This window comes from Podarcis tiliguerta (assembly GCF_965153285.1).
Source record: "Podarcis tiliguerta genome assembly, chromosome: 16".
Taxonomy (NCBI): domain Eukaryota; kingdom Metazoa; phylum Chordata; class Lepidosauria; order Squamata; family Lacertidae; genus Podarcis; species Podarcis tiliguerta.
In genome coordinates, this window is record NC_139549.1 from 39,784,646 (window position 1) to 39,805,063 (window position 20,418).

At 46.1% G+C, this 20,418-nt stretch overlaps 1 protein-coding gene across 24 annotated transcripts in view; it reads right to left on the bottom strand.

Annotated features, from left to right (window-relative positions):
* Positions 1-180: 180 nt before the first annotated feature.
* CAMKK2 (calcium/calmodulin dependent protein kinase kinase 2) overlaps positions 181-20,418 on the bottom strand; it is a 63,985-nt gene continuing 43,747 nt past the window's right edge. For 3 of the 24 annotated variants that reach the window (XM_083419053.1, XM_083419050.1, XM_083419042.1), the window contains 9 exons: positions 19,867-20,066; positions 19,099-19,152; positions 17,053-17,126; positions 15,815-15,902; positions 11,641-11,754; positions 11,157-11,285; positions 9,603-9,703; positions 6,380-6,421; positions 181-4,189 (listed from right to left, as the gene is read on the bottom strand). In XM_083419053.1, the coding sequence (XP_083275179.1) occupies positions 4,111-4,189; positions 6,380-6,421; positions 9,603-9,703; positions 11,157-11,285; positions 11,641-11,754; positions 15,815-15,902; positions 17,053-17,126; positions 19,099-19,152; positions 19,867-20,066 (881 nt within the window). In that variant the 3' untranslated portion in view covers positions 181-4,110. The remainder of the gene's footprint in view (positions 4,190-6,379; positions 6,422-9,602; positions 9,704-11,156; positions 11,286-11,640; positions 11,755-15,814; positions 15,903-17,052; positions 17,127-19,098; positions 19,153-19,866; positions 20,067-20,418) is intronic. The other 21 variants (XR_014506218.1, XR_014506219.1, XR_014506223.1 and 18 more) reach the window with 11 other exon arrangements.

The following is a 20,418-nucleotide window of genomic DNA, read 5'->3' on the forward strand; positions in this document are numbered from 1 at the left end:
AATATCTGGAGGGCACAAGGCTGGGAAGGCGCTTGCATTATATCGTGACCCTGATGTAGGACAGGTGAGGGATAGCCAAGGCATCTTGTGGACCTTTCTGGGATGTCCTTAAGCTACAGGTAAATGTATTCTCTCCCTCTCTTTTGCAAAACCAACATAATGAAACCCCTAGAGGCTGCATTTATCATTCCCCCACATTTTTATTTCAGCTTGAATACTGAAAGTCCCCTGGAAAAGTGCTTGCCAATTCCTTGTTGGGTCTGTGTTGGTTTTTTAAAAGGTCAGTGATAAATACATAATGTTTAAAACGCTTGATAAAAGTAGAAGTGTAGTAGAAAGGACATAGGCAGGAACAAAAATTAAAAGTAATAATACAAGCCTTGGTCATTCAACAATATAAAAAGCAGCAATATTATAGAGCTTGGACAAGGGGATGCCGCCAGGAGTTACAGTTCTGTAGCCATAGATGCAGGAGCCCCGTAATAAAATATGCTTTTAGATCCTAGCATTCCTGGTTACATGGGCATAAAAAGCATGAATTGCACCTGAAGACAATAATTTAGCATTGTTCACACACTTTTCTTCTCAACACTGGAGTCTAAGCTGCTGCTTTTTTAACAAAATGAATTGCTTTAGAGTTTGAACCCATTCCAAGCTCTGGAGCACCTTTTTTTTATAAGGCTAAGGCAGCTGTGGCCTCTGGGTGCTGTTGGACGTGCCCCGACTACACTGGTGGGTCTGATGCGAGTTCAGCAACATCTGGAGGTCCACAGGTTAAGATTAATGCCACTCATTTGTGCTGTCCATTTTTACCATTAAAAGCCCAGCACATTAAAATGTCTGCTGTAGATTTTTCTGGAAGACGCTCAACCTCAGACTTTGGTTAGTCTCCACGGGAAGGGAATTCTGCCAATAGCAAAGGGACCTTCCCCTATTCTATGCCTCTGTGGAAGTAGCCAGTCCTGCCAAAAGGCTATTCCTGAGCAGTGAGCAGGCCTTAGCCGAGGTCTGTGGTTGGTGCTGCCAAGCCAACTGCGCATCTCAGCGCAGCAAGCACGGTGCGAGGGGCCGAGTCCAACCCTTTCAGAGAATGCCTGAGCAAGTTCAAGGGCTGCACAAGACCGCAGCTCGTCTAGAGCAAAGGCAGGCCAGAGAGCGGAGCTGGAATAAATTAAATCACATGTGCAAGCTCCCAAGCACTGCCTGTGGGCACCAATGTGCTGTCAGTTCAGCCGATGGCACCTATGAGAAAGAGCCCATTAAAGATCCCTTCAGCACACAGGTGGTTTGCTCTTCCTGCCCAGTCCGTTTGTGCTGGCTTGTCTCCTCCTACGCTTGGAACATGCCCCCATTTCATCCAGCACCAAGACTGAACACCTCCCCTCCCAGCTGTTCTGAGCAGTGGCCATGTCTGGCCCATTTTGTGCTCTTGTCTCTTTTCCCATTTCGTTAAACAGGGCAGCCATTTTATGTTACACCACATAGCCACACAGCAACCATTTTGTGACTCTCTTGCTGGCCCATAAAACACTTGGCAACCCCTGAGCCACACTTTTTGGCATCTCAAAGTTTAATGAGAAGACGTGGGATGCTAATATAGGCTGCCTGATGGCTCTTTCTCTGGGCTTCCCGTTATTTCCAAACCAGGGAATTACATGGTTCCTCCCTAACAACAACCCACAAGTACTAAACAACTCCCCACTATCTGCCCTGGAAGACATTTTGTGCTTGCAGGCTTCCCCAGATGGATTCATGTGTCTTTATCACAAGTGTTTACATCGTTAGTTTTTCAGTCTTGTTTTAAATGCATTTGCTCTTTGTGTTTTTAACTAACTTTTGAGTAAATCGCCTCGGGACAGTTATTTAGAAGGTGATTAATAAATTGATGGTAATTAATTACACATTTCTCCTGGTTGTGCTGAGTGGGTGGGGGCTTCAAAACTGGAGAGGATGGGACGCATAAAGGAGCCCCCGCCGTACTCATGATAAACCACAATAACCCAGAAAGTCTGCCATTTAGTTCTACACAAACAGGCAGCAGATTCCCCTCCTTTTGAATCCAGTGCTTGTCATGGAGAGAAATTAAGCATTCAGGTACCTCCTTCTCCAACAAGCTGGTGTCCTCCAGATGTTTTGGACTACAACTTCAGTACCAGTACCAGCACCAGCCTGCCAGAGGGCAGAAGTGCAATGGAAAGCTTAAGCAGAACAGCAAATAATGTGGACACACAGACTGCAGGATGACCTCAGATGCTGCTGCCATGTAAACAGAGCTTTTACACTGGGAGCAGAGTAGAAGGAATGGTGAAAATAAAGCCATCAGCCACTTAAGACCACCCAATACAAATAGATTAATTGGGGCTATGAAGTGGTACCTGATTACAAAACAAACAGCAGAGAGAGAGAGGCCTGATGGTTGCTGCAGCAACAGTTTACTTCTTTCAACAGATCATGCATTTTGTGGCTCTGCCTCCAACTGGGGGATGTAGGCCGGCCCCATTTGGGTTTGAGGGAGGCTCTTGGAGGCAAGCTCCATGCTCAGCAACCATCCCAGGATTGGGTCAATTTTACAATGTGAGGTTTTGGAGTGAAAGAAAGACTGCATCGCTGAAAGCATCACTACTGGAAACTCTTCAGTCCACAGAAAGCTAGCATGTCAGGGGTATAGATTCTGATGCGTAGGGAATTTTTTGGTGCTGGTTGTTTTTTCTCCAAGAAAAACATGGTAGCATCCAAACATGCAATTCTGCTTTTAAAATTACAGATTTTACTGACATGGCAAAACTATTCTAGCAACTCGTATACTCCAGCAAAGGCAAGAATAGTGAGGGTGGGTGGAAATTATGCATGAGCTTAGCCTTTCATTCCCTGGTCCTTTTGTTTCCTCAGCTAGTGGCTATTGGAGCACAGGGATGCAGGATGCAGGTCCCGTTCTAAAGATGGGGACGGTGACACATTTTTCAGGTACAAAAAAAGCACAAAACAGCTACTTCTGCTTACAAGCTAATTGAAATATTCGTTAGCAGCAAAATCTATATATTTCAGTAAAATTCATTGGATTGTATTCAAAAACTGCAGAAGCTATCTGTTATTCTGTTAAAATGTATTAAACCATGTTACATAACAGGAAGTGTTGGATTATAATTATTATTTTAAAATCCTGATTATTATTTTTTGTACATGCCCATATAGATAACAGAGATCAAGTAAAACTGCTAGCAGGAAATTCTTGTTATCACTTCATCAGCTAGATACAATATCGTTTTCACTCAACAGTGCATGTTTTCAAATTTGTGCTTGAGCATGATTGTACTGAAGTCGAGCACTCTGTGGGTTCTTCTGGCGCACAAAGCCCCTCAAAAAGAAAGGGCTCTGTCTGCCTTGTATGTCTGGAGCACTCAAAACCCCACAAACCACACCACTGCTATGGTCTTGAGGATGGTCAAATGAAATCAAGGCAAACCACTCTCAAATGCAGCTGTGAACAATCTCTAATCACAAAAGCCCAAGCATCACCGAAAACCCTGATGTGGCATTTCTGTTTGGTTTCCATGCAGTAAAAAATATCAATACAAAAAATGTATGTATAGTAAACACCAAAGCAAAAAAGAGAAAGATGTATGTTACTGGAAGGATGCAAACACAATCTCCGCTTGATCGAAAGCATCACACTTAGCTGCCCACTTTCAACACGCTTTTAAAATACGGACCATTTTCTTCATGAAATATTTGACCTGGGAGTTTCTCCCCGCCCTAAATGAGGTTGATAAGTTTGGTTGATTTTCGCAAAATCAGTATGATGAGCTCTCACATTGCTCCATTCAGATGAAGCCCAGCAGGAGGCCGGTTTGAGGTCCTCGTATTTTGATATCAGACATGATCCTGTGATGGTCCTTATTTACGGCGGCTGGACGGATTCTGTTTTGTACAGCATGCTGCCAAAAAAAGCTCTACATTCAGCATCTATATGGTTACCAGCCTCACAGAATGCTGGTTGGATCGCCCTGGGCTCCACAGCTTCTCCCTCCATGGACACATGCTTTGTAATGGAGTCGGGGGTGGGGAGTCGGGGTGGGACCAGAGGGTGCGCTCCAACCAAAATGGCAGCTTTCAGGAAAGCAGTTCATTCTCGCCCACATTTGGCAGGTCACTGATGCTCTTAAGGTTGTCTTCACTGCTTTGCTTCCTGCTTTAAAAAAATGAAGAACAAACGTGTTAAAAACTATACAACATTTTTTTCTCCAAGGTCAAATGAGAAGGAAGAGAGAGAGAGAAAATAGGCTACACATCTTCCGATTGCACCTGACGCCATTTCTATGGCTCCAGGACAGCTTTGATATATGCTAATGGAGGTTCAGGTGGGCAGTGATTGCACAGGTGCCTCTGCTAGGACAGGTGTGTAGTTTGTGGTGGTGGGGTGCTCCTGCGTCCATCTTTGTTGCTTGAGGCTCATGTAGCTTCAGTGGCTAAGAGTGCCTCCTACCAGTTATGGCTGGTACGCCAACTACAGTCACTCTTGAATGGGGATAGCCTGTCTCTGGTGAGTCATGCATTAGTAACCTCAAGACTCGGTTGTTACAATTGGCCCAGTCTGGAAGCTCTGGCTGGTATAAAATGCTGCAGCCAGACTGTGGGCAGAGCTGGACCACCAGCATCAAACAACCCCAGTGTTTAGGAACTCGCTACTGGGCCAAGTTCAAGGCTGTTGAATTAACTCACAAGGCCCTTGCCAACTGGGTGTTGCCAACTCCAAGGACCGCTTGGTCCCTGCCTGATCACTGAGGTCTTCAAGGGAAGTCACTGGGCGTGGTCCCCGTGGGCCAGATGTTTGGCTGGCATCCACCAACAGCTGTGCATTCAGTGGGCTCCCTGCTGTGGAATTTCCCCTCAGCTGAGATCAGACAGGCCCCCTCGATGTTGAATGTCTGGCACTTACTAAAGAGTGTCTTTTTTTGGTAAATCTCAGCAGGCATTTAAAGGAAGCTTTTTCTGGTTTTATGGTTAGAGAACTACAGTGTTAAGCAGGATAAAAATTGGTGAAACGAAAAAGTAAGAATTAATAATCAGCCTTCAACAACCTGTTGCCCTCCAACTTCCAGTGTGGGCAATGGTCAGGGATGAGGGACAAGCCTCTACAGGGCAGCAGGCCTGAGTGGGCAGTGCTATAGCCTTCAAGAATGTAGCAGACGGCCAGTTCAAGAAAATGGGAGGGATTCCATGAAGGCTATGACCAATGTTCCTCAGCACAAGCATTTCAGCTTGCCAGATTGAAGAGCCCCCCTTCTCCTGTACCTGCACACTGTTGTGGGGGTCCTCCCGCCCCCCCCAGCCGAGTTTGAGAGGCATGGGGCTGCATGCAGGAGGGGGGAGTCTCCTTGCATTAGCAGAAATCCTTGCATATGCACACGCTTCCCCTAGTGGGGCTCATTAGTTGAATCTCGCCTCTAGCGATTTTGCTCTTATCCGATGAACAGGAATATAGAACCCATGAAGTGGCATTGTTTGCAACTGCAGCAAAGAAAACCTGAGTGAGAATTTCGCACCAAATTGTCCATAGTTTGCAGTGCCTTGTTAATATGAACAAGCTAAAATTGAAAGCAACCCCAATTAATTCTACAGTTAATTTTTATATACGATACACACTTATTCTTTCGTGTATTTTATTATACTTACAATGGCCATATAACTACAAGCAGCATAGATCAAATTGCATCCTTAAAGTGTCAGGACAAGTCATGAGTAGAAAAGAAAGCACTCTGTATGAACACTGAGAGTTAAAGAGAACGCACACCCTCTCTGGGCTGGCTGTCTCACCACGGAGGAGAATGCACTCTGCGCACACATTGAAGTCCTTTGCAGCCCGTATTTTAAAAATGCACCAAAGAAATCCAAGAGCTGGCACCGGTCAAGTTTCTGCTGGCAGCCACATGCATATATATTTATTTCCCGACAACCAGGGGCATTGCTAGGTACATAAAGCGCTCAGAGCAGAGGCCCACAATAAATGGATGGAGTGCCTCTGGGCAAATTGAGATGGAAGGTGGTAGACGTTCACTGTGCTTTGCAAGGCATCCAGCTGCCCTGGAAGCAGACTAAATTAATAAGAATGCTTTGAAACACCCCTGCTGACAGCCCACCACCTCAGCATCCTCTGTGTGCTACTGCTTATTTGGGGAAGGGTCTTTGTTGAATCACGATCATGCTACACATTTCAGAAAGGGAACTCCGAAACAAGAGCATTCCATGCGTCAGAAGAAGTTGGCTTCATGCTCTCCCTTCCACTGACGACAACATGCAGCAGCTCAGAGACTCTGATTCCAGTTCATTGCATAACGGACAAACAGGTAGAAGGAGCTAGCAAGACAGTTGTGATCTTTACCTTTGACTGATGAAATATTTCACAGTTCCCGATTTGTTTTTTCTGGAGTTGTGGGGTGGGGCGTGGGACAGCGGGTCAAGGAGAAGGAAAGGAAGTGGATATGAGAACACACAACCATACGTACAAAATAAAAAAATTCCTTCCAGTAGCACCTTAGAGACCAACTACGGTAAGTTTGTTATTGGTATGAGCTTATGTGTGCATGCACACTTCAGATACATACATACACACATACGTAAGTACATACACACACACATGGAGAAAAAAGAAAACCAGCAATGTCCTCCACTGTCACACTCAGCACTGGCTGTGTAGAAAGAAGTACATATCTTTCCAGACACAGTTCAAAGAAACCAAACCATAAATTGGAGCAACGGAAGTAGAAACACAACATTGCGTAATAATCTGCATGTCTCCAAGACCTGCTGCTGTGGCCCAGGATTTGGTAGTTTGAGAAATCTCAGCTTTTGCCGAAGACAACAAGTCCGCTCACCCCTTTTAGTGCTGTGGCGTTGCGGGACAGAGGAGGCTTCACTGGGATGCCAACATGGGAATTCAAACTGCGGTGCCCTTCCTGAACCCTCTCCGCCTATCAGGAACCGAATCCTGGCCTGCACCCTGCTTTGGCAAATGGGGCCGCAGGCTGGGACTTGGGCTGCGCTGGGGGGCGCCGCTGTTGGAGCCAACGATGGGCTTCCCTCGGATCCACCCCTTGCCCATTTAAGCATCCTACACCTGGGGCTCAGACTGTTTGTTCCCTATCCCACCCACCCTCGGTTTAAGCTGATAAGTCAATGACTTTGCTATGGCTACGGTGGTTGCATCCTTCAAGATGCTGGTTGAGAATTTGCTCACTGGGCTAATTGGCACTGACCCGGTGGTTTTGCCTACCTCATAGCAATCATGACAACTGTTTGGACATTGGGGCAATCCTTTGTTTTGGATGGAGGGGAGGTTGTAGTCTCTGCCTGCCCCTCCAAACTGAGGTATCCCTTTAAAGGGATCCAGGGGGAGTGGCCATGTCCACCTGCCCTGGGGGGGCCAGGGCCAAAGGCACTCCCCCAGATGGCGGTCCCTACGGGGGTCACCCTCTTGGACGTAAGTCTTAGGAACCTCTCCCTGGATTGACCATGTGTCACTTCCGGCGGGGGGGCTGGAAGTATTTGATTGCCCCATGCTCAAGCCAAACCTCCTTCATCCAAAACCCAAGTCTTATTTGTCTCTTATTTATATGGGTTGGGGTATGGGAAGTCTAATGCCTGATCCTGCAAGAGTTTCTAGTCCACAAGGTGCAAAATAAAAGCTTAGAGATGTTTCTATGAACTCTCACTACCTTCTTCTTAGCTACCCCTTTAAAACTATGCAACCTTTAATTTATTCCAAATCCCTTGAGCTTCCTCTGACCAAAGAATCTGAATACTTTGGGCGTAGGCATGGACAAAGCGGCAGAACTCAAGGCAGCCCTTACAAAAGGTTTTTCCCATCAGCTATCCTGCACTATTTTAAATTGTTTTTATCATTCATTATTCATTTTCCTAAGAGGGAAGGGAAATTGGGGGGAGGTGCTTGTGAGGCACAACAATCCTTTGGCATCATAGTAGCAACAAATTAAATAAATACATAAAATATTTTAAAAATAAATTATTATTTTTAAAAATCCTAAGCAAACAAACAAATAAATAAAGTCAAATTTGGGGGAGGACTTATGGGGAGGGGAAAACACTTGGGGGAGGTGTATATGGCCTGTGGGCTGTAGGTTGGCCACTTCTGCTTCAGAGTGAATAAAGGTAAAGGTAAGGGACCCCTGACAGTTAAGTCCAGTTGCGAACGACTCTGGGGTGTGGCGCTCACCTCGCTTTACAGGCCGAGGGACCCGGCGTTTGTCTGCTCCACAGACAGTTTTTCCAGGTCATGTGGCCAGCATGACTAGGCCGCTTCTGGCGCAACGGAACACTGAAACCAGAGCAGCGCACAGAAATGCCATTTACCTTCCCGCCATAGCAGTACCTATTAATCTACTTGCACTTTTTGGCGTGCTTTCGAACTGCTAGGTTGGCAGGAGCTGGGACCAAGCAACAGGAGCTCACCCCATCGTGGGGATTCGAACTGCCGACCTTGTGATCGGCAAGCCCTAGGCTCTGTGGTTTAGACCACAGCGCCACCCGCGTCTGTGAATAGAAAGCAACAAAAGTAGACAGCTCAGCCCCTGCACTTTTTGGAAAGTGCTGCCTCCACCATCACTCTGTGACCAGCAGCCACCCCCCACAATTCCCTTTTCTACAGAAGTTCTTAAAAATAAAGCAAGCCCATCTTCTTTTGCATTGCTTTTCTCCACCTCTTAAAACAACAACAACAATCCTACCCCTGCCTTTCCCAAAGCTGGTGGTGCTGCCGGAGAGACCCACCTTCCAGGGGTGGGTTCAAGCCACCTGTGTGTTAAACACCAAAGTCTTCCAGTGGTCCATTTCAAGCTCAATAAGCACTTGCCCTCTTGCCTTTTCCTTCACAGGTGCTCCTGTTATGTGTCTTTACCTGAATCTGAGATGTAGCTGGTGGACATGAGGACAGGGCCTTCTCTGCAGGGGCACCACACTTATGGAAAACCTTGCCTCAAAAAATTTGGATAGCCCCCTGCCCATGCTTTCAGACACCAAGTAAAAGCTTTTCAATTCAGGAACATTTTTCAACAACGGGTGGCATATACAAAAATATATATATTTATAAAAATTATGTTCTGGTGAACAGCTGTAGTTCACACAGGCTCCTGGACAGGCATGTCATGAGACTCAGCCATGTTTCTACATGAGGTGAGCACCTCAGATCATAACCTCCCATGTTTTACTGAAGTTACACACTGAAGGGGAAGACAGCCAACGCCATCTTTTATTGACAAGGCTGGCTCAAAATAGTTTGCCGCCTGAGGTGGAGCAGCAAAAAGGCATCATCCAAAAGTCAAAGTGCAAAGTTTCCAAGGGAAGCAAGGTTATTCTTCCACACTCCCTACAGTAAAACAGAATTAATACTCCATTAAATAAATATGAACCTGCTGTCTTCTGCTCAGACAGATACCTCAAGTTTGTTTAATGGCAGGGCTGGGCCTGTATGTTAGGCATTGTTGAGCACCCCAAAATTCCAGGGAAATTCCCCATGAAAATTCTCCACAGCACATTTGGAAAACTCTTGCCCTTCTCCACAGCTCAAGGCTCCTGCGTCAGAGACTTACGTCAACAGATTCCCTGGGGCAGAAAGGGATCGCTCTTCTCTTCTACTTCCCTCAAATGGGTTCCCAAAAGATCTTTTCCTGATCATTGATTTTACCAGGATCTGAAAGAGAAGATTGTGATTGTTTTACTATTACCGGTATTTCTGTATTTATATGGTGCCGCCTTCATCAACGTGGCACCCTCCAGACTGTTTGAACTACAATCCCAAGACGTCTGAGGGGGCCAGGGGTTGACTGCATCCAGTAAGCTAGCACCTCAGGGAAAGGACTACATGAAATTTCTTTCTGATGTGATAGCTTCACGCAAGGAGAGAGGCTTTTTAAAACTAGCTCATTCCAGGCAAAGGCTACAGATAGCTATTCCAGTGCTGTACAGTCATACCTTATGTTACGTTTGCTTCATCTTATGTTGTTTCAGGTTGCGTCCCATGGCCAACTGGAAGGACCGGAAAGGGTTACTTCCGGGTTTCGCTGCCTGCGCATGCGCAGTAGCGCTAAATCGCACTTCGCACATGCGCACAAGCGCCAATCACACTGCGCACATGCGCAGATACGGTGCTTTAGTTTGCACGCTTTTCATGTTGCGAACAGGCCTCCGGAACAGATCCTGTTCGCAATAAGAGGTACCACTGTACTAGCAAGCTACATGCAGGAGGAGGAGGACTCAGAAACATGGGCCCCCCTCCCCACAATCTGAAGTGATACTGTCCAGTATTCCTCCTCATTCTGCATCAGTCGAGGAGACCCTTTGGCCTACAGGCCAAACCTGACCCACCAGCCCTTTTGGGGAAGCCACCCCCACTTGACCTATGCCAGACACCCCACATGAAGTCAGGTGGGGGCTTGGTCAAAACCAGGTGTTAAAAAACCATTGGGATCTTAAAGGGGGCTCCCTATTTCTCGTTTGCTGGAACAAGGTGCGCCCCCAACGTCCTTGCTCAAGGAGGAGGATGTGGCTTCCATTCAGTGCAAATTGCTTCTCCCACCTAGTGCATACAGGTCAGAGGTTGAAAGGACCAGCATTGGGGAGGGGTCTGCACAAGCCTTCCTGCCACCACCAGCAGGGAGGAAAACAAAGGGGGGAAAGTCCCCAAAGAAATTCTCTCTGTTCCTCACTCCCTGCAGCTGTGCTCACCCCCTTCCCACAGCGACAGCATATTGGGAACGGGGGCAGGGAGAATAAAAGGGGGGGGGAGTTTCTGCTTTGGGAAGCGTGAGAAAGAAGGGTCAATGTGACTCTCAGCCCTCAAAAGGTTAGCCATCCTTGGGTTATAACTTACGGCAGGGTATGAAGAATCTTGTGGCCCTCCCCATTTTGCTGAACTTCAACTCCCATCATCCCCAGCCCCTGGCCATGCCTGCTTGGGCTGGTGGAAGTTGTAGTTTGGCAAGTCAGGAGGGCCAAATGTTCTCCACACCTGGTGCACTGTGACCTGCAAATCCAGCCAATCAGGCTCTCTGGCACTTGGAGCAGATTTTAAAAACAGGTTGGTTAGACGTGCCCTTTTGAATCAAGCATATCCAACCCACAAGCAGCACTTGGGTCTCACTCACCACAGTGGCCAAGCTTGGGATGTGTTTGACCGAATTCTCAACCTCTTCTTCGGTCACTTCTATGAGTGTGCAGTTCTCGTCCTCTGTCGGCAACGGTTCCACCCCGTTCTTGGTGACCCAGGGGTGCACCTGGTTTGAGAGAAGGGGGAGAAACACCACACATTGCCTTGATTTCACAGCTGGAGAGCGGGGATGCCCTACGATTTGGTGACCCAGAGACTCTTCTTGTAATAATGTAAAAAGTTGGGCAAAAGCCGATAATTGTTTCATTTGGGGGGGGGGGAAAGAGGGAACAACTTAAGAGAAACACACTTCCCCTGGACCTGGAAGGACAAAGGAATCAGAACTATGAAACTTTATTTTAAAATAAGATTATGAAGCTGGTTTACAAAATGGAGGAAGCATCCTTTGCACTTGTCATGGGGGGGTGGGGAATCCCTCGGAAATCCAGCTACCACAAGTCAATTCACAGTTTGATACACACCATGGTAGCTTCTAGACTGAGTTTCTTGTAATAGGCTGTCAGGGCCTCTGAAGCGCATTTGGCAACTGGAACTGGTCCATAGCATAGCGGCAGGGATGTCAGCTGGAACAGGCTCTGGGGAACACATATAATGCCCTCATACCAGTCAGTGGTGTGGACAAACTTGGAACACAGTGTACATTTGGGGTGTCAAAAGGGGAAGGTGTAGAAAAGGGGCTGGTTAGAATGGGGCTTTCTGGTTGAGAGGGGGTAAAGAGAGTAAGCATAACAGAATTCAGCCCAAGAATGGCAGAATCAGGCGTGAGCCAAGGAAGGCGAAGGACAGGAAATTCAGGACCGTCAAAAGTAAGACCTTCTTCACACACTCATAACAAGGCTCACGAGGCCACCATCATGCTGAAGGCAAACAGGTCTGGGGCTAATCAGACCTGGATGAGTACCAGATGAACACCACCGTGGGTACCATGACAGAAGAAAGGAACATTAAATAAATGCAAGAAGCTGGATGGATGGATGGACAGACAGACGATACCACACAAAGCATTAAAAACTATGACATTTGCTACCACAAGATGTGGTGACAGCCATGAATTCAACCTTTTCAGGCCCAGAAGCCACCTTTAACCCAAACATGCATTTTGTGACCCCCTGCCTTCATTATTTTCAACCATATATTTGTATGGTGGTAAAGCTGCTTTTGCAACCCACCTTAGATCGGGTTGTGACCCTGTAAGTGGATCTCAACTGGGCTAGACGAATTCATGGAGGTTTCAGCTAGCCATCGTTACCACCCACAGTGGGTTTTTTCCAGCTTGCAGGCTCAGAGACAGCCTGTCTTTGAGTATCAGCAACTCAAGAACACAGTGGGGAGGAGGGGGCTACTATCCTCAGGTCTCGTTTGTGGTCTTCCCAGGGGCATCTGCTTGGCCAGTGTGGGAAACAGGATACTGAACTAGATCATAAGAGCCACACAGGATCAGGCCCACATTCTTATAGCATTGGTTTCCAGAGTTAACGCTGGCAAGTTTCCAGGCACAAGGCTAAGTGTTGGTTCTGACCCAAGCAGGCTAGCAGTCCCTGTCATTTTTGCAGGTTCTGCAACATGCCACTCACACAGTAAGAGTGAATTAGTGCTGGGTTTATATAGGTCCATCCACACAGCCTTCTGCTTTCTTAGTTGTTCTGCAATGCTTCCCCAGTGGTTCCACATTACTGCTATCTGGAGATGCAGATCTTGCACCACAGCACAACAAAAGTGGGACAGAACATACCATTTGTGGTATGAAAAGTTACAGGATTTCATCAGGAATTACAGGACAAGCACTGAGTGGAAACCAATCAGTATAGCTGCCCCAAAACATATGCAGGTGCACAATTATGCCTGAGAGCATCATGAGCACAAATCATCATGAATGCACAATAAAAAGGATGTATGGTGAGGCCCTGAGATAGCTCAAGAATTGCCTCCTTCCACAACTTCCTCCAGGTGCTTGGAAATCCTTGGCAGAGAGCTGTATAAGATCATAAAAGTACTGGCAGCTTATTCCAAAAAGCATTAGAGAAATAATTGGATACCATAAAACCACTAAAACTAAACTTGTTATCTTTTGGGATATTTAAAAATTAATGTGAATAGGAGACACGAAGACCTAGTTGGAAATTTATTGCTCACTGCCAGAGTCCTAAAGGCAAAGTACTGGAAATGCAACTCCTGTCCCAACAAAGATGGATGATTATGGGAAGCCTGGCAGATAATGAGAATGAATAAATTAACTGACTGTAGATGACCAGGAGAGAGAAAATACACGTCAAGATTTCCTCTCTTAGATGCAGCAGCTGTATATTGTTTACTGGAACAAGAACAACCCAAAGGAAAAAGTGAGATGAGAAATACCAGCCGAGTTGTAATTTTAAAACTTGATAGGGAGGGGGAAATTCCCCCATTGTGAGAGCTGGGAGGGTCCATTACTTTCTGTGTGAGACAAGGATTAGGGAGCTACTTTTAAGAGAGGAGTCGGTGTTTTCTTTTCTGTTTCTTTCTCTGTTTTTGTTTTTATTTAAATTAGTTTCTTTTCTTTTATTGTATTATGAAAAAGCTGTTTTAAAAAAGAGAGAGAGATTTACTCTGTATAGGTACATTTGTGTATATTTAAACACACAACTATAAACAGAGTATCACACACACTGCAATTGAAGATAGCCTCAGATCCAGGGATCGGGAACCTGTGGTCCGGCAGATAATGTTGGATCGCTACTCCCATAATCCTTGATCAATGGCTATGCTGTCTGGGGCTGATGAGAGTTTGGAAGGCCACAAGTTTGCCATCCCTGCTCTAATCATACATATTCTGACTTTTTCCCAAGTAAATTGGCCACTTCTTCTGTCACCTACTCCAAGATTCTATTCCCGGGGGGGAAATTCCAACAAATATTAAGTATTTGACATGCAATTTAATGGAGGAGGCATATAACTGTACCTGAGCATGTTATGACATTTCTAACAATTCCTTCTTCCCATTGTCCCTGATTCATTTAATAAAATTATTTGACATACTAAGGTGAAAACTAAATGTCTTGTATTTTAGAAACACGTTTTATTTTTGAAAGTTTTTTTGTTTAAAAAAATAAACTATCAATTTCTGTATTCTTTCAAAAAAAAATGGAAGAATAAAAATACATAGTGAAAGATAGAAGAGGTACTCCTCAGAATGAGATGGGTGAGCTGGGCGGAACAGGGCTTTCTTGATATTTGCCTCTTTGATGTGAAACTTACTCCCCAAAGGTTCATGATTTTTAAGAAGCTGAGGAAAACCAGAGATGGGTATCTCTGTTGCTGCTGAGGATTAGCCACGTTTTAACTGTTTTATTTGTGTATTTCAGATTCCATCCCTCCACCACACCTTAGGTGGCTTAACAGCATTCAAAGTAACTACCCACTAACTAAATATGGATGCAGAGCTTAATAACGAAAAGACAGTATAGAAATAACAGAAGAAAAATAGCAAGATGAATGAAGGTGAAAAAGCAGCCAGTAACACGAACAGTTCAGCATCGAAAGGGCAGCTGAATCAAGGGTGAATTAACCTCAGATTCACAGGAGCATGGGAAGGGGCCTTGTAATGTGTCAGACCACCTGGCTCATTAGACACTGGCTGTGGCTTCCCAGGGTTTTCAGGTAAGGAATCTCTTCCAGTCCTACCTGGAACCTTCTGCAAGCAAAGCAGCTGCTCTACCAACTGAGCAACAAGCCTTCATCTGAACGGAACAGTCCATAAACGAAACAGTCTTAACCTTTTTCCTAGTGCAGAATGAAAGTAAGAAACCAGGGAGGCCTCCTTGTGGGGTGGGAATCCATCACTTAGGGGCCACCTGAAAAAAGCCCCTGTCAACAATGGTCACCCTCCTAATCTCTGACAGGGAAAGAGCTTGGATGAAGCAGCCACATCCACATCATACAGTTAATGAACATTCAATGCATACATTTTCCACCCAAAGAATCCTGGGAACTGTAGTTTGCCCATCACAGAGCCACAATCCACAGTCCCCATAACAAACTACAGTTCCCAGGTTTCTTTGGGGAAATCCATAAACATATGGTGTGGATGTATGTGACCTGGAAGTTCTGCAACGAAAACTCATATATATTTTTATTTTACAAAAAGTAGTCAAGGTTTTCTTTTATTTTCTTGCAGGGGGGAGTGGGTTAGATTTAGACTGCAGCTTGAAGGATCTAACCCATTTTGCCCATGTTGATTATCTGACTTGGAGCAGCTTGGGGAAGTGGGGTGGGGAAAAGAATCAGGATCAAGCCCCACTGCCCTGCAGGGGAATTCCAATGCAAATTAATTGTCTTTCCTTCCTGCAAAACTCCCACATCTTGACCTTAAGCCTGTCAAGAAGCTCTGGTGGGAAAATGCGCCCCCTTTAAAAAGGTGAACTGTCCAGGTATGATGGGAATTTTAAAGTCCATTTGTAAGCCGCCTTAAGAGACCTTTGGACTATAAGGAAGGGTAGACATTGTAAAATTGATTATTGTCCTCAACCAGGAATGGTAGCACAGATAAGCATGTCAGAACAGCAACAACAAAGAAGAGAGGCTAAAGAAAAGGACCTGAGACATATAAGGTTACGGGCATCAAACTTCTTTGGATGTTCTGAATTGACTGTGGGATACCTTTATTTCTGGGACTGTGATCCTGGATTCGGGATTCTTGTCCAGCATTTGAATGATCAGATCTTTCAGTTCATCAGAAATGTCTGGCCTGGGTGGGGAAGAAATATCAAGACATGTGGAGGAGTTAGTTTGCTTCGCAAGCACAGGGCCTGCTCTCACCATTTCTTTTTGAAACAAACAAATGCACAATAAGTCTCTAGCCCTTAAGGATGGAAAGGCAGGTTTGAAAGTAAGCTGGTCATTCCTGCTGTATAGGAGTCAGACCATTAGTCCCATCTAGTTCAGTATTGTCTACAAGGGACATTCCTAGAACTACCTGGAGGTGCCAGAGATTGAATTTAGGAGCTTCTTCATGCAAAGCTGATGCTCTACCACTGAGCTATGCCCACCTAAATACAAGTGAGAACCTCATTTACTGGATATGGGGCGAGGGGAGAGAGAGAATAAAAACAGGGGCTGTGTTCCTAGCACTTCCCAAAAATGTCCTTGTGGCCTATTTGCCTCAATCGGCCACCACAACAAGGGTGCCCCACGCAACCAGGGAAGCGGCACCTGAGTTGTGAGGTTCCCAGGCACCACCCCAATCCCTGCTCCCAACTTTTTCTCCCAGGACTTTGCCCTTCTCTCCTGCTTTATCAGTATACCTCTGGGTACAGGGTGGTATATAAATTCAATCACTCAGTCAATAAAATAAAATAAAGCTCCAACTCAATCATAACTCTTCAGCAAGCCTTCTCCAGCACCCGGAACTTGCTTGCACTGGTGCAGCACCACCCGCTAACTTGGATGGCTTTAAAACAACTAGACAAATTCATGGAGGAGAAAGTAATTAAAGCCTATCAGCCGTGCTCTGTCTCCATGGTTGGAGGCACCTGAGTGCCAGTCCTGGAAACCAGCCCCCAAATTTACTGCTGTTGAATATGTCCCATCACCACCCGCCACCCAATGGAGTAACTGTGAGGTACTGAGGGGGCAAGTTGTTGTCTTTCACCCTATATATGTGCCAGGCGAGGGCAGCACACAGAGACTCGTTCCTATTGCACCAAGTCTTGGAATGGCTTGGCAAGCGGCAAAGCACCTCCAAGGTTCCAGGTGGCTTCCAAGAGATTCCTGACCTTCTGCAGGTCCAGAAAGAGAGGTGGGGAGAGCTTGCTAGAATCCAGAACACCCTCACCGGTGAGCGTGTTTGTGGACCCCTGGCCAGGGTAGTCATAAACATAGTGATTCTGCATACTCACTGGTCAGGAAATTCCAGCATCTGGCTCTTGATTTTGCTGTGCAAACTCAAAATCCTCTCATCCATAAAAGGGCACTTGGAAGAACAAAAAAACACAATGAGAGATTATAAAGCAATGGCCAACTTGGTCTCCCTGCCTCCTAAGAATGTGATCAATTTATTTGATTTGATTTGTATACCACCCTTTATTTGTAGATTTCAGGGCAGTTCACAACAAAAAATATTCTCATTCTCCTCCCCCTAATGAGCATCTCGTCCATGGGGTCACGAAGAGTCGGACACGACTGAACGACTAAACAACAACAACAACAATGAGCATCTCTCATTACAGACATAAAATCAATTTAGCATGGAAATGTGAGCATGGGGGCAGGACTAGGGATGTCAAATGGGGAGTCCTCTGTATTCTGATCCTGCCTACAGTTCCCAGAATTCTTTGGGGAGCAGCCATGACAGGTACACTGGTGGTATAAAGCTTTCATCAAACTTTTGCCTTTCCCCCTACCTTTCCTTCACTCTTGTGTACCTGTTTTATTCTGGAATTCTGTTTTATTATGTATTATTAAATTTAGGCCAGCCAACAGACAGAACACACACCATAAGGATTTGCAGCTCCTGATTAAGAGTGTGACAGAACCCAGATGACTGCCCAGTTTATATTTAGCCACTTTAAAGGTAAAGGTAAAGGTACCCCTGCCCATGCGGGCCAGTCTTGCCAGACTCTAGGGTTGTGCGCTCATCTCACTCTATAGGCCGGGAACCAGCGCTGTCGGCAGACACTTCCGGGTCACGTGGCCAGCGTGACAAGCTGCATCTGGCGAGCCAGCGCAGCACACGGAACGCCATTTACCTTCCCGCTGGTAAGCGGTCCCTATTTATCTACTTGCACCCGGGGGTGCTTTCGAACTGCTAGGTTGGCAGGTGCTGGGACCGAACGACGGGAGTGCACCCCGCCGCGGGGATTCGAACCGCCGACCATGCGATCGGCAAGTCTTAGGCACTGAGGTTTTACCCACAGTGCCACCCGTGTCCCTTAGCCACTTTACAGAGAATCAAAATCTCCAAGAGAGCGAGAGGAACACAATTTTGATGTCTCTTTGTGAACTAGTGACCACTAGTGAATGTTTGAGTGTCATCTTGGCACCTGCTGGGGAAGCCCAACAGCCCAGCGTGGCCTTGTTGATGTGCCTGAGTTCCTGTAAGAGATAATACCCTATACTAACACTTTTGCACGTCAGTGAGGTTGGCCTGCTCTGAGGTTAAGGTCCCATCTGCATTATAATGCTATTCTACCACTTTCTCCCAACTTCCCTTCACTCTCATGTACCTGACGGAGGATTTGATCAGGCAAGTGGCAGAATGTGTGTATGTGCGTCTATGTGCATGCGTGCAGCTGTTGTCCTCTACCATTTCCCCAAATTAACACCCCCACAAAAAACCCTTCAAACCCTGCCCTTTTGTCTTGCAGAGAGAATCATGCAGGTAACAAAACACACGGGAGATCATGGATTTGTGTATTTAACAACTTGTCTGGTAGCCATAGGTGACTGGGAATTCCATAGAGGTGAGTAAGTGGGCTGGTGGAGAAGGACCGATTGCTCTGTTCCTCTTCCACAACTCTGCTTGATTTCTCTGCTGGCCACGGAGAACGGAAAGCCTATCCCTCAGCTTTGACTCTCCTCCTCCAACCCACCAGCTGCAAACCCCCCCCCCCCCTTTTAAGTTATTCCGCTAAGAAGTCAGTATTCTGCGTTTTCCTGCTTGCTGCAGAAGTGAGGCCTTCCCTCCACCGTGGTCACCTTGCGTATGCAGGCCAGTAGCTTCTCAGCAGGCTGGTCAAACTTTCTGCAGACTAGTAACATGTGTGGGCTTATTAATTATGCTGCCCTAATAACATCCAGATTTTACTCAGCTTTATGACCCCCTGAAAGTGGGGCAGGGCATGCGTCCTGCAACCAAACACTACTTCTGGCCCCGTTTCAAACAAGCAACCACAACAACAAAATGTTTAAAATCCAAAATGCAGGTAAAGAAGCAGCTCATTTACCTGCCCAAAGACGAAGCAGTAGAGAGTGATCCCCATAGCCCAAACATCTAAAGCCTTAGGAAGAAGGGACAGGGAGAGAGAGAAAGAAAGGAAGATTAAACACATGAGCCCTCCAAAAATACAATATGTTTGCATTGCTTTTCTATTTCAAAATAACATGGTAAGCTTTTAAGATGAACTGCTGCAGAGGTAGGGAACCTCAGGCCTGGCAGGGGGGCAGCAGAAATGTGATTCTCTGGGCATCGCTATCTGACCCCCCAGACTCTCCAAATTAGTAGTGTTGGAACCAGAATATCCATAGTGGGGTGGGTATTTTAATCTATTTGTTAGAGGACTTCCAATACCGATGCCGAGTCTATGATTCCTCCAGGAGTACGACACTTGCTTTTTCCACTCACCCCCCCCTCCAATTTTATTCATACGGCAATCTTGCAAGGGAGGTGAATGGACAAGACCATGACCGGATGGAGGTTTCAACGTGGGTTCCCCCCGTCCTAGTTTGACACTCTAACTCAGGAGTTGGGAACCTGTTGCCTTCCAGAGGTTGCTGAGATGGGGCTGATGGGAGTTGAAATCCAACATCATCCGGAAGGTCATGGCTTCCCCACCCTTGCTCTAACCACTAGGCCATCTTTGCTGTGATGGATATAAAGTACATTGGACTTTGAGTCATTTCAGGCAACCTAATTTTTGGTTGGTTCCTTTCAGAGAGTACAGAACAAGGTTGTCTAAATGAGCATACAAATGCACACTCTTCTCTCAACATACCTTTCCAGAAAATATTTTTCTGGTTTCTGAGAGGGTCTCGGGTGCCATGAACGCTGGGGTCCCCACGGTGTTGGTTAACAGGGCGTCTGCCCCTTTGAATTCGTTGCTCACGCCAAAATCGGCTATTTTGATGTGACCATCTTCCCCAACTAAAAGATTGGAAGGCTTAATATCCCGGTGGATTATCTTTTGGTAGTGCACTGTTGAGAAAGACCAGATGAGACATGAATTTGGCAGAGCATGAAGGCTCAGGGGACGCAAAGAACCTGCTCCCTTTCTTCAGTTTTCAGGGGTTAATTTGCTCTATCCCTCTTTCCTCCTCATCCCTCTTTCCTTTTGTGTCATGTATTTTAGATTGTAAGCTTTCAGGCAGGATCTGTATCATTTAAACTGGGAGCCTATTTGGCTGAAGAGTGAGGTAAAAATGCTCTAAATAATTAAAATAAATAGAACATTGATGGATATTTCGGGGCTTAAATGACTATATCCCTAGCCTGGGGAAAAAGAGCTACTGTAGCACAGTGACTAAGTCTGAGATAGTTACGCAGCACT